The 13773-nt window shown below is 41.1% G+C and overlaps 1 protein-coding gene across 1 annotated transcript; it reads left to right on the forward strand.

Annotated features, from left to right (window-relative positions):
- The first annotated feature begins 1196 nt into the window (after nt 1-1196).
- On the forward strand, nt 1197-13074 carry LOC111656833 (uncharacterized). The gene is made up of 19 exons (XM_023408711.2): nt 1197-1233; nt 1329-1387; nt 1479-1539; nt 2393-2547; nt 2632-2696; nt 2816-2909; nt 3616-3879; nt 4643-4936; nt 5549-5800; nt 6823-7134; nt 7264-7385; nt 8376-8595; nt 8720-8875; nt 9765-9955; nt 10788-10939; nt 11071-11328; nt 11523-11676; nt 12411-12543; nt 12940-13074. Exons 1-19 carry the CDS (start codon nt 1202-1204, stop codon nt 13056-13058), a joined length of 3093 nt encoding a protein of 1030 aa, XP_023264479.1. The 5' UTR covers nt 1197-1201; the 3' UTR covers nt 13059-13074.
- The last annotated feature ends 699 nt before the right edge of the window (nt 13075-13773 follow it).

Below are 13773 nucleotides of genomic sequence, written 5' to 3' on the forward strand. Positions count from 1 at the left end.
TTGGTGTGGGTGCTGCTCTGGCTCCTGCTGGGCTCTCTCCAGTAGTTGTGGTCGTGGAGGCGAAGTAGCACAACACACATCTGTAACACCTGTAACCATTAACACATAGTTTAGGGTGAGACTCTGCTATATTTCTGCTATTAACCCTAACCCAAGTCTGTATCTACTCTGTATGTAAACTCATTAAGATAGTTATTTATGTATTCATTGCTGTAATTTCACATTAAACTCGACAGTAGAAGCAACAATAACAAAAAAAGGGACCAGTGGAAAATAAAATAATGAATGTATCTTTAAAAAGAGCAAATAAACACATAATCACTGGTTAGAAAATTGTTACTTCTGTTGTCACATTTCAGTTGCTTAAACCAAAGACTTTAATATTTCATATTTCATATTTTTACATCATGTTACTCAACAAACATGGAGCTGCATGAAAGTCAGTCTCGCGATATCTTGATTATTCGAAACCTCATAACCGTCGAGGCGTCGGATAAAAGAGGTTGAAAAAGGTTTTCCAGAAATCGTCGAGTGAAAGAGTCTCAGAGTGAAATGGTGACTTTGGACGGATTTTCTTGAATATAACTCTCCATAGCAACCAGCTGCTAATCCTAATGGCACTGCCAATTTGAGTATTTAAGTGTTTGATTAATGTTTACTTCCTAAAAGAATTTATTTAAGGACGTATTATTTCATTTGAACATATGGTACAATCGAAAATAAAGTATTCAGCAATTATTCCCTCCAACATTCCTTCAGTAATACTAATTACTATTGTAAAAAAGAAAAAAAGACAAAATGCAGAATTCAATTTGATCTATTAGTGACCTCTGGTTTCTTCTTTTTGATAAATTGTAACTGTAACATGCAATAATCACAGCAAATTAATAAATAAAAAAAATAATAATAACGAATACAATAACAATAATAATAATAATAATAATAATACTTTTTCTTACTCACACACACCACAAATTCCTCGCTGAATATCGGCGCTGAATCCTAGTTTTTAATGGCTTTCAAGTCTTTTCAATTGATCTACAAATCCGTTTCAAATCGGCATTACTTGAACTTGCTGGGCTTGATTCCGGCCCCTGATTCCGGATTCAGTTCAGTTCACCCAGGTGAGTGACGGCATCGCACACCTGTCACTTATTAGGAGTGTCACTTCCAGCCAAGCCTTGACTGTAGTAAACACAGCATGCTTTCCTTTGCTGGGAGGAAGAAGAAAATGTAAGAAAAGAAATATTCACTTCCAACCTTTTTAAAAAAAAAAATCATTTATCTCAGTGAAATTCAGCGGATTAATCAGTTTCTAATATTTTCAGGAACTCTTTACAGTTTTCGTTCATCTTTTTCATCCTGGTGCCTCACACCATATCATTTGGTGAGTAGCACATTGTATCTGGCATGTTACTGAGGAAAGATAAACCAACATGTTTTATATTTGGAGAGATTCCCATTGATTTTTCTTCCAGGACGCTGCGACGATATTTCCTTCTCTATATGTTGGATGAGCAAGGACAAAGCTCTGGAAAGGTAAACACACGAGAAACACGTTTGATCGTGTAACTTTTAAGTGTTTTAGTTAATACTGAAGTAATGCCTGACAAAGTGAGTTTTGTGCTTTATGAAGAGAAATTCATGCCAAACTTAATTTACAAAAACACAGTTTAATGTTTCTCTGCTAATTGGCAAAGCTGTACCAACGATTAAACATTACTGTTTAATCATTATATTGTCCTCTTATATTCGGCATATATAATTTCAATTTCATGTCATGTTTTCTATCTCTTCTTAACTCTAAAAATTGAGTAATTCAAATGTAGGACCAGACCAAAGCTGACTCCCTGACCTTCTATGAAATGAAATATTTTCATTTGTTTAGAGTTCCCCTGTGGCCTAAAGTAAACGGATATTAACATAAAACCTGTGTGTGATTGTTGAACATCTCTCTGTAAAACCATGGGCATTAATCCTCCACTCTTCTGGGAAGGCTTTCCACCAAATGTAGTTACCTGGCTGCAGGGATTTGCTCCCATTCAGGAGCACAGGAATATTAGCGAAGTCCAGCACTGATATTGGATGATGAGGCCTGGCTCTCACTCAGCGTTTCAGCTCATCCCAAGCGTGTTTGATGGGGTTGAGATCAGGGCTGTGTGCAGCACAGTCAGCATCTGCCGCACCAAACTGTTGAACTGTGAAAAATCAAAAGTACTTAATAGTATGTGTCCCTACTTTTGTGCATATACTGCACCTTGTACTGGCTGACTTAATGTATCAGATGGTTACTGAATAGAAGTGTAGTTTTGCTGCGTGTGTTCATGTCCAGGTTCACAGACAAGATTCTTAGACATGATTTTACTTTCACTATTACTTTCCATTCTTTCAGGAAAAATGGAAACATATGGCTCAATGACACGGCACTAAAATCCATCAGGAAGGTGGGTAAAGTGACCTCGCTGACTGTGTACCCAGTTGTAGAAAACAAGCTAACACTTCAGTATGGGGGCTCCGTTCAGGCGTGGACTTTAACAATCACTCCACGTAAGCATGCTAGCTTTATCCTTTTTTCATCTTTCACTTGATAGTCATAAAATATTTAATGAACCGTGTTCATCTCACTCTAAGGTACAAAGTTCACTAAAATCCGAGGCCAGAAGAAACCTCTGGGGCATCCGACAAATGCCACTAAGGTACGTCTGACATAACATGCATCAAACTGCAGTTTTATACAGATGGATGGTGATGCTACACATTTGTATTCATCCATGTTGCTGTGTGTTTTGACTGCTGTCCCTCGTCCTCTCTTCAGGGCCTCCTGGACTCCCTGAGTAACACTGAGGTGTTTGCATGTGAAAACGGCACGTTATTCTTCCACCAGGATCAGAACTTCTTTCTTGCTTTTGGTGAGATCATTTAGTTGTGTGTATTTAGTGTACACACTAAAAACTAAAAACCTTTGTGCTTGCCTGCCAGCAGTTTTTTTTTTTTTTTTTTAAAGGCATAATTTGGTTTGGGTTTTAGTTAGAGGTTAACGCTGCCTGCTTTCACTGTAGACGTGGATCTGAGATAAGGTTAGGGGTGATGTTTGAATCACTTCTTAAGCTTAATATGTTGAACATCTTAACTGTGGAATGCCATTCAGTCCCATTAAAATTCAGACTAAAGTAATTCTGAGATGATTTGTTAATGAAACCTGAACTTAGTGAAGTCAGCAGCCAAACTGGTCCAGATTCATCCAGTGATGGTGAAAAGATGTTAAACGCAGACAGAGATAACTCTGTTAGTTCACACAACTTATCCCTAAGATATTTCCCCAGCTGTTGAGCAGACTGATATTAAATTGCAGTGGATATTCATGGTTCCCAAAGGGTGAATCCTGATGTGTCTGGTGACCTTTGACCTTATGTCTTAGCACCATCATCAGCCCTAAATGCCAAGAAATCTCAATCTTAACGCACATTAGGTTTATTTACTCGTGTCATTATCCTTGTCATAAGCACAGCCACCCCACTAAATGTGTTAATTGTTGTTTTAATTAATGTCCCTGACTCAGCGCAGCTCTGCCCTGAACACTCTATAAGACTGAAACGCCGTTTTCTCTCATCCTAGGCCACACCATGCGTCCCCGTATCAAGCTCGAGTCCAGGAGTCCCTCTATGCTGCTGGTCTCCTGGGTGGAGAAGAGTCCAGCTATCAGCGACAGCCACACAGTCACCCTGTACCACACTGAACTGCACTCCTATAACACACTCAGCATGGACTCCACCGTCCTTAACCACTACCGCTTCACAGCTCTGGACTCCTGCAGCCCCTATGTCGCCTGTGTGGAGATTGCAGGCACTCACTCCTTCACCTGCCTCTCTGCTCTCACTGGTATGGACTGATGGGTGGATGAATTAGACATGCTTAAAGGGCCAGTTCACACAGATGACAACGAATGTATTTCTCACATATGTACTGTGTGGTAAACCTCATCACAAAAACAAGACAAACAGAACTGAATAGGATTTAGTGAAATACCATTTATGTATATAGTATTTTGTTGTGATGATGATATTGATAACTATAAATTCAACATGCGTGTTCAGGATGACTCTGATTTTACAGAGAAGGGAATCTGTATTTATGGATTTGAGCTTCAGTTGATCAGAGGAGGATTTCCAAGGATTTGTTTTTGATTGCGTCTCAAACATAAAAACATCTGTTCTGTTGTATCCGCATTTACGTGGGTCTGCTGTGGCAAAACTACAATGTTGCATCGTTTTAAATGCTGTTGCAGCAAGGAATTGTGGGACGGCATTAACTCCTCCTTTCATTTAGAGAATTCGACCAGCTTCCAAGCCACAGTAGTCGGGTTAAATTGAATAGTTTGTGGTCTAAGAGCTTGGAAAATAATCTTTTTAAAGATCAGTTTTCTTGTTTTGTAATTTGGGTGAACTGAAGCTTAAGTTAAATGTTTCTACAATTTATTTTTCATATCATAGTAAAAGGGAACTGGCTGCGTGGCTGCTTTTGTTTAGAATGTAGTTAACCGGGATTGAGGGATTGAGATTCAGCCGCTGTTGTCCTCTTGCGTATTGTTGTCATAAGTGAGAGTTTTCAGCACAGGCAAATTCTTTATCGTTTTTTTGACCAGACCCAGACGTTCCCAAGGACTTTGAGGTGACGTCATGGAACAGCAGCAGCGTCTCGTTGGTCTGGGATTGCCCTGAGAACCGCAAGTTCTCTCTCTTCCTCCTGACCACCTTCTACCTCAACGGCACAGACCACATCACGGAGGAGGTGCCCCTCTGGTACAAGGAGGACGGCTTTGAGTTCACCCTGTCTGACCTGCAGCCCTGCAGCAGGGTGAAGTTTGGCCTGCAGACTGTCTGCCAGGCCGGGACAGAGCCTCGCTACAGCAAGATGGTCCTGAATGATGGAAACTCAGGTAAGTCCTGCACAGGTTGATGAACTGATTAAATGAACCATCTCTTTGTAGTCACTGATTGACAGTGCTCATGTTTCCTTCATGACCACAGCTACTGTACAGTGAAATCTGATACCATTCCATCTTCTTTACACGTTTTATTTTTCAGATCTCACCTACAGTTGTTCTCTTTTTTGTGCGACTGTCCCACAAACTTAATATTCTTTCCCAGGACACAGATTGTCCTGGTTTTTGTGAGAATGCACTTCTAATTAAGAATTTCATAGTTTCAAATAAAACCTTATTTGTTTCCTTCCACTGCTTTTCTGTTTTCTTCCTGGTTATGTCCAATCCTGTGTCTGTAAACATATGAAAACAGGTACAACAGCGCCCAATTTAACTTATTACCTAGCAACTGTCGCCCAGTGAGTTCCTGCCTGGACTCCCAGCTGGATGGACTCTTTGCTGCATGTCATTCCCCTGGTCTTGTTTCAATCTCTACTGTCCTGTCAAATAAAGGCAAAAAAGAGATTGAAATTATCAGTGTCCTGAATTTGAAGATTTCCACATTTGTAATCATGAGTCGTTCAGAGAAGACTGTGGAAGTTCACAGGTGCTGTCTCTGCTCCTCAGTCCACTCCAGGATCTCGGCCTTGCGTCAGACATCGTTTGGCCCCGACAACTACACCCTGAGGTGGGAGGTGAGGAACACCTCGTCCATTTCCATGTTCAGAGTTTACCATGACGGGGCGCTGCAGGGCACCACGCTCGTGACCGACTACACTGTCGGGGGGCTGCAGTCCTGCCAACAGTACCAGGCCAAGGTGGAGGCACTTTGTGGAGACGGCGTGGTCATGAGTGCCGAGACAGTCGCAGCAAACACAGGTGATGTAGAAACTCACGACAACACAGGGAAGACTGATCGAGTAAATATGAAAACTAAACCAGACTGAGACTCTGCAGCATCTCCATCTCAGCAGCTCTGTGAGGCTTTAGTTCAGCACGATGCTGCCTTGAGTTGAATTGTGTTGCTGTCATGGCAACACGCTAGCAATGACAGTACTCTACATTGCTGCTAGAGCATGTCCACTGTCTTAGTTTAGCATGTTAGCATGTTAGCTTGCTAACGGTCGACAATTGTAGGTCTTGGAGAAATCAGAATTTCACGGTGCCATGTGAAAAGCTATTACAAATCATTAAGACGACGACATGTCAATCCATCCTGTAGTTATGGAGATATTTTTTAGTCAACCTCACTGGGTAAATCTGTCCTAAAAGATGTCAAATAGAAACATGGATTTAAGAAAGATGCAGCTGAAAATGTACTTAAACGGAGCAAAAGGATCCACCTCATAGAGATAGATGTAGGAAATGAGGAGAGGGCTGATAAATGAAAGCACCGGTGTGATAGTCAGAAAGCCCACCTGCCTCTGTGCAGGTCAGAGCCTTTAAGTCGCTTAAGTCCAAACTGATGCTCCAAATCCTTTTCTAAACTAATTCCTGCTCATTCTGAGGGTCTGAAATCACAGGTAACGCAAAGGTCACACTTGCAACTGTCCACCAGAACCAAGAAACATCCATCACCATGGATACTAATACTGCATACTCCTCCTTTGTTCTGCTGAGTTACATTCTGTTCAGCATCAAAGGTACTAAGAAGGAAGTTGTGATGTGTTTTCTGCAGTATCCAGCACCTTCCTGTCAGAGGTAGAGGAGAGTGACAAGTATTGGCATCAGTCCAGAGCCTTTTTAATGTCCACCTCAACTCTACACTAGCTGGTTTACGTCTGCATAATATAGATAGATTAAATTATCTGTTGCTTTGTGAGTTATAGGTTTTTGTTTGTCAGCATTTGTATTCGTCTGTGTGTACAGTTTATATAAATATGTAATCTGTACGTATCCAGGACCTCACGGTGTGTCCGAGCTCAGCTACCGCTCGAACGACTCCACCGCCCTGTGGACCCCCCGCAGCATGCAGCAGTCAGCCGTGGCCTTCCTGTACGAGCTGTCCCTGGAGAACGGCACCACCGTCCAGAGCAGCCACGTCACAGACCCCGCGCTGCGTCTCCTGGGGCTGGAGGAAGGGAAGACCTACATCCTGGACGTGTGGGCGGAATGTGACGGACCGTGGGAGTCTGAACATTCTCATCTGTGGTTTGAGGGAGCTAATTCGTCTTCAGGGCTCCATGTGAGGGCTGCAGGAGCTCAGGACTTAGGTCAGTCTCAGGGTCTCTAGGTTCATTTGATTAGACGTCAACACAATCCAATGAATACTTCATGAAAGTTGTAAACGGAAGTCTTTCATGATAAACCGAACCTTCGTTTGCATTTTGTGGCTGCTGTAGAGCTGCAGTTAGATCTTTCCAGCATGGGTCTCACTATGGTCGTGCCCTGGTCACTGCCTGAGGATCTGCTGGATGACGTGTCTGAACCAAGAGCCAGAATGGGGAAGATTTTCAAAGATAAGGTGGGAGAACGTTCAGACTGAGACTCAGATCCAGTTTTCAACCTGTATACATTCCTGTGCAGTTCATACAGAGTAGTCCTGACTTTTTATGGGATTTGTTTAGCGACAAAATTATCTCAAAATTAAAATATTTTAATTTGTTTTTGACTGAAATCTAGTCAATGTCAAGTTTTGATTTTGTTGATACGTTGAGTGGAAGTCACAAAGAATGAGAGGAAATTCTGTTGGCATCATCATATGACAAAATTACAATTAAACTCTCTACAATCCTCATAAGGTAATTACAATTAAACTAAGTGTGTCTCTGTGGAGTCAGTACCGCTTTGACCTGGACTGAAACATCTCAACAGCTATTGGATGGATTGCCATAACAATTTGTCAAAACATTCACAGGCCCCATAGGATCATAGTAACATCAGTGATCTCTTGATTTTTCATTTGGCCCTAAGATCAGGTCAAAATCATGTCCAGTACTTTGGTTTGTGACGGAATATCTGCAAATCAAATTACATTCCCATCAGCCTCAGCTCTACTTTGTATTTAGTGCTAATAAGCTGCTAACACGCTAAACTAAAATTTCGAACATTGCAAACATTATTCCTGTTAAACATCAGCATGTCAATATTGTCGTTTTTAGCATATTAGCATGCTAACATTAGCATTTAGCCAGTAGGCTACAGCCTCACAGAGCTGCGAGCACAGCTGTAGACTCTGTTTTGTTAGGGTGTAGGAGAAATTGAAATTAGTAAAACATAATGTGACAGTATGTGAGGTTCACTCCCTTTACTTCATTCTACAAATGCAGAACTGTATGTGGGTACTTTCATTGAAGTTCTTGATTTATTCTGTTTGTTCAGAACCGTTTAATTTCCGATTTTCTTCTTCAGTAAGATAAAGATTTGTACATTTCAGCCCAGCAATTCTTCCCCAAAATGAGTTTATTTTAGTTGTTCTTGAATCCTCATATCTTTGTGTGTTTGTGTCTTTCAGCTGCAGGAGCTGCTGAAAGATTTTGATAAGCCGGCCCGCGTCGAGCTGGCGGCCTTTGAGCCTGCAGACGAGCCGGACAAAACAGAGATTCTCTTTATGTCTTTTGATGCTTCCAAAACTGAAGAGGACGTGCCCCTGACTGCTGAAGATCTGCTGGATTACATCGGCTCCCTGAATGCAACCAACGTCACAGTTACAGATGGGGTCATTCTCTGGGACGGTAGGTGATGGTGAAAAGCAGCTCAGCAGTTATGTCCTTGTCAGTCTAACCAATAATACATTCAGTCCATTCATAATCTTCTGTTTTGTGGGGTTGTATTTGCTTCGGCTGTTTGTTATGTTAGGTCACGACCTGTGTGCTTCCTCCAAGCTCACTCTGTGTCCCCGCAATTCTCTGTGCATCAACACACTGGGCTCCTTTATGTGTGTGTGCCGACACGGCTACTATGACGTGAGTCCTGTCATCCAGCCTGCAGGGGCTTCACATCCAGTCTGCAACGGTACAGTGACACCTTTTTATAAGCTCCATTTCACAACACATCTATCTATCAATCTGTCTATCTGTCTGTCTGTCTGTCTGTCTATCTGTCTATCTATCTGCAACTTTCATTGCATGAATTCACATTCTGATTTGCAGATGTGCAAATTTTGTCCATTACTTCACATTATTTGATACGAGTGTGACTGCTTTGTTGTGACATCACAGGTCCTGACGGCTGGTTTTACAGGCTGTGTGCATTTCTCTGTGGACTGAGGCTTTGATACTTTCACAGTATTAATATAGAACCTAGACCTGCTTTATAATCAAATAACACATGGACACCTACCTGTATACTATAAGAGAACTTTAAAGCCTGAATTAATGGAGCTGTAATTGGAAATTTGGTATCTTGGGAAACAGCTCTTCTGAAATCTTGAAATATTTTGTTTTCTGTTGAGAGAAAGATGGTTGGTAATTTTTCCATTTCACACAATACAGATTGGGTTTCTGTATTATGAGCTTCAAATTAGAAATGCCAAGGCCAAACAACCCTACACGTCTGTCAGATGCAGATGATTATCTGGTTCTGCACCAGATTGTCCAAACATTATTTCCTGAGAAATTAACAAAAGTGTTGAAAAATGCCCTGTCTCGCAATGTTCAGGAATGTTCCTGGATCTGTCCCTTTTAGCTAGATTGGCACCAAAATTTAATGAGTTTGTCCCTGACCCCTGCCCCCCCCCTCCACCAAGTTTGGTGTGAATCAGTTCACTACTTTTTGCGTAATCCTGTTGACACCAACAAACAAACCAACAAATGAACAAACATGAGTGAAAACAGGTGATAATACATCCTCTGCACTGAGTGTGATCCTGGCTTCGCTAACCCTGAGCCTTGTTTTCAAACAGAGAAAGGCCTTTACAGCCAGTGTCTGGACAGACAGATGACTGGTGGAATAGCTAAACCCTACCTGAGCTCTTACATCGGTGGGAAGGTTGACGTGAAGCTGAATGATGGGCGGTGCGCTGTGGATGAGAGTGAGATGTTCTATTCCTTTCGCACGACACGAAAATCATCTGAATGTGGAACAGAGAGGCGGGTGAGTGACTGCGCTTTGCTAAAGGTTATAAAAGGTCAGTTTATGTGATGGACAGATTCTGGGAAGCGCAATGGAAATGAAAGTTAATATATAAACAGCTGCCAATGAGTGAGTCATTCAGAGAAAGTTGGATATTGAATCAATTTTTAAACCAATTTTTAATTTTTTTTTATTCTTCACAATCCTACAAGTAGGAAATAAAAATACATCAATCAGTAACTTACTGGAGAAGAATTGTCAAAGCCTATGTTAAGCAGGTCTAATGTTTACCATGTTTACTATCTCAGTTTACAATGTTAGCATGCTAACATCTGCTTATTGGCACTAAACAGGAAGTACAGCTGAGGCTGCAGGATGAAATGTTTACAAATCCTCAGAGTCAGTAGGGGTCATGCTTAGGGCACCATTAATACCTGCACTAAACTCACCCATCAGACTGGCCTTTCCATTTCTACAGCCACACCACTATGCATGGCTAAAACTATTATTATATTGCTGATGTCAGAAATCTGAAATGTTACTGTTTGTGTTTATATTGCAGAACAGACTGAGATCATTTGTTTTCTCAAATGCCATATGATGAACTCAAGCCATATCAACAGGCTACTTACTCATTTTCCCTTCCAGGGTCAGAGTATCAGAGTATTGTGTGTTTTGGTGCAATTACATTAACAAGACTTGTGCATAATCAAGTTCTTCATCCTCTCTGAACAGTTCAAACTGTGGAGTCTGCTGCCACCAGGAGCTGACAAGGTCCAGTGCAGCATCTGATGTGTGTGTGTGTGTGTGTGTGTGTGTGTGTGTGTGTGTGTGTGTGTGTGTTGTCCTCTAGGTAAACAAAACCCACATCGAATTCCAAAACACTTTGATTGTGACCTTGACCAAAGAGCATACCATCAGCCGGCGGGATCTAAAGGTCATCTGGAAGTGCGTCTACCCTCGGCACTATGTTCGCAACGCTCAAGTTAGCATGGACATGGAGTGGTGAGACAAATCATGTTACATATTCCAGGACATACATCAGAACCAGAGATTTGTTTGAGGACCAGCATGTGAGAAATGAGGATTCACTGTGATTCTTTCACAACACAAATTCTTCCCGTCTTGTGTTGCAGGCTCTCCTCCCTCTCCCTGGTGGAGTTCAACTCATCCCTGCAGCTGGTCCTGAGCATGGGCCTGTACAGTGACCCGTCGTACACCTACAGCCACAGGGATGCCATAACCCTAAGTCTTGAGGACACGCTGTTCCTCCAGGTGGACCTGCAGACTGACAACTCTTTTGCTTCAGACGTGCTGCTGCAGGTGGAGTCATGCTGGGCCACTGAGAGCACCGACCCACAGGACACTGTCCAGGGTGTTCTTCTGCAGGATGGGTATTCTTAAAATGTGACTCTGACGGACTGACTAGTCAGTTCAGTGTGAAGAGTGTTTGCTTTTGTAAACTGTAAGGTGGTGACCCAAAGCTCAAGTTAAACCTTTAAGTTGCTTTATAGTGAGTATTATATTTTAACAGCTTTAGCTGCGATGGTTGACAGTGATAATGAATGTGACCCTCTCTTTGCCCAAGCTGTCCTGTTGACAATACGTTCCACTGGCTGTCTGTTAACGGCTGGGCACAGAGGAGCAGGTTTTCCATTCAGATGTTCACCATGCCCAAAGGGATGCCTCTCTATATTCACTGCCTGGCCAACATATGTGGGCATGATCAAGACTGTACCAAGGTAAACTGAAGGGTCATTACATCCAGTAATGATGTGCAATTGTCTCATTAACATATTGGCACCTGGTATTAATATGTGACATGTAACATCTGTATTTGAGTATCCAATCCACAAGTCTTTGCATTTACACCTTGTATTAAAGGAGCTATTTTTAAGATCTGCTATCTCTATATAGCTAACGTTAGCATTAACAGCTGTTTACTTACAGTCTAGAAGAAAATGCCACCACCTCTAGATGTGGTGTGAACTATCTTATTACTTTTCAGTCACAATGCATTCTGGGTGCATTTACACCTACATTAACACACGTCTTTATCAAGACAGGATGTGCTGGTACAGATCACATGTGAATGCCAGGTGTAAGTGAGGTCAAGCTGAACAGTTCCAACGTGACTTCTTGTGACCGTGACTTTTCGGATTAACTGCAGCAAATTTCTCAAAGATCTGTAGCTGTTATCTTCTTCTGTTATCCAAAGACAAAAATCATGTTATTGTCACATAATATAGATGAAATTTGTTGGTGTTTTGCATGTTCTGACAGGCTAAGCAATCTTTGCTCAGAAGGGGAGAAACATTATATTGCCTCAATTCTTGTCAGAGTTCCTGGTCATATGATAGGATTATGTGATACTGTGTGGTTTAGTCCATTTTGTGTTTTAATATCCTCCTGCCAACCCGTTCCCTGCTTTTAAATATCTTAAGTTCCTCCTTTTTGCTTGTTGGATGTGTTGCAGAATTGCAGCAGCCAGCAGCGCTCCAAGAGGTCAGTGAACCCTGTGGACAGAGAGGGGAAACGTGCTGCTGTAGTGTCTGCTGGACCCCTGGTGGTCAACACGAGAGGGAAGTCAGGAGTCCAACCGTCTTACTGTGAGTCTGTGTGTCCAGAACACTTTGTTTTTGGGTTATGAATGTCCACACAATTTATTGTGGTTTGTGAGAATTTTTTTCACTCAGCAAAAGTTATTATATATTTCGATCATTGTATGTTTTAGTTTGATTCAAATAATGCTTTTAAAAAAAAAAAAAAAAGTCATTTCAAGTTAAGAATAATATTTCTTGATGTAATCTGTCACTGATTTTTGTATCTTTAGATGATCATTATTATTTGGTTTAAATTAGTGTATTGTATCCTGATAAAAACCCAAATCTCTCCCATACAGTTTGGTTATTATTATAATTCCTAACAAACGTCTCACTGTCAGGTATCTATGTGCACTCTGAATACAGACTTGGTTAAATCACTTGTCTCCATGTCTTTCGCAGGGGCAGAGCACATGACAATGATCTGCATTGTGGCCGGATCAATAGGCTTCTTGGGAGTGACCGTACTCTCAGTGAGTGCAACCAAAGCAATCATGACTTACTATGAACGGCTGCAATAAAATGCTTCAAACATCATTTATGAATGTTTTATGTCAGTACTTCAGACAGTTCACTACTACACATGGCAGAAATGACAGAATTCTTATGAAAATTATTTTAATTTTTCTTTTTTTTTTCTCTCATGAATCACCTCCAGTAGGTGGATGCAGTCGTAGCACTCCACATTAAACAATAAAGCTCAACGTGAGAAGAGCAGTAAGCTCGCAGCAATTTGAAAATTACACAACAGGATCATGCAGATGGCACCACAATTATTATTTTGATGGAGACGATTCTTTTTGTTAAGATTTTTTATTTATTTATTTACTTTTTAAAAAAAATATATTTATCGATCATTAGGGGGAATGCACAAGTAGTGGTAAAGGACTATTTCATAGGCATAGACTAGCAAGACTGAAATCATGGAATATACACTAAAGGTCAAAAAGAGCACCTCTGTTTTTCCAGTAGTTACTGAAATGTACATATTGTTTCTGAAATTAAAGCAGAGAACAAATAAATGATAAAAATGTAGGTCCATATAGCAAACTGCAGTGCTATCAAAGACTGAAATGCATATTATCATTGGTGGTGGGCTGTGCTGACCATCATAACGGGAATAAAATATAACATTTTATTGAATAAATATCAATAAAGGGACAAATACTTATAATTATTGTATCTGAAGTATCAGATTAATTTTTTTGTGTTGAGTAAATTGCGGAAAACTCACGA

The sequence above is a fragment of the Seriola lalandi genome, unplaced genomic scaffold, assembly GCF_002814215.2.
Source record: "Seriola lalandi dorsalis isolate HSWRI2012SDOR001 ecotype SW California unplaced genomic scaffold, Sedor1 jcf7180002054371, whole genome shotgun sequence".
Classification (NCBI taxonomy): Eukaryota; Metazoa; Chordata; class Actinopteri; order Carangiformes; family Carangidae; genus Seriola; species Seriola lalandi.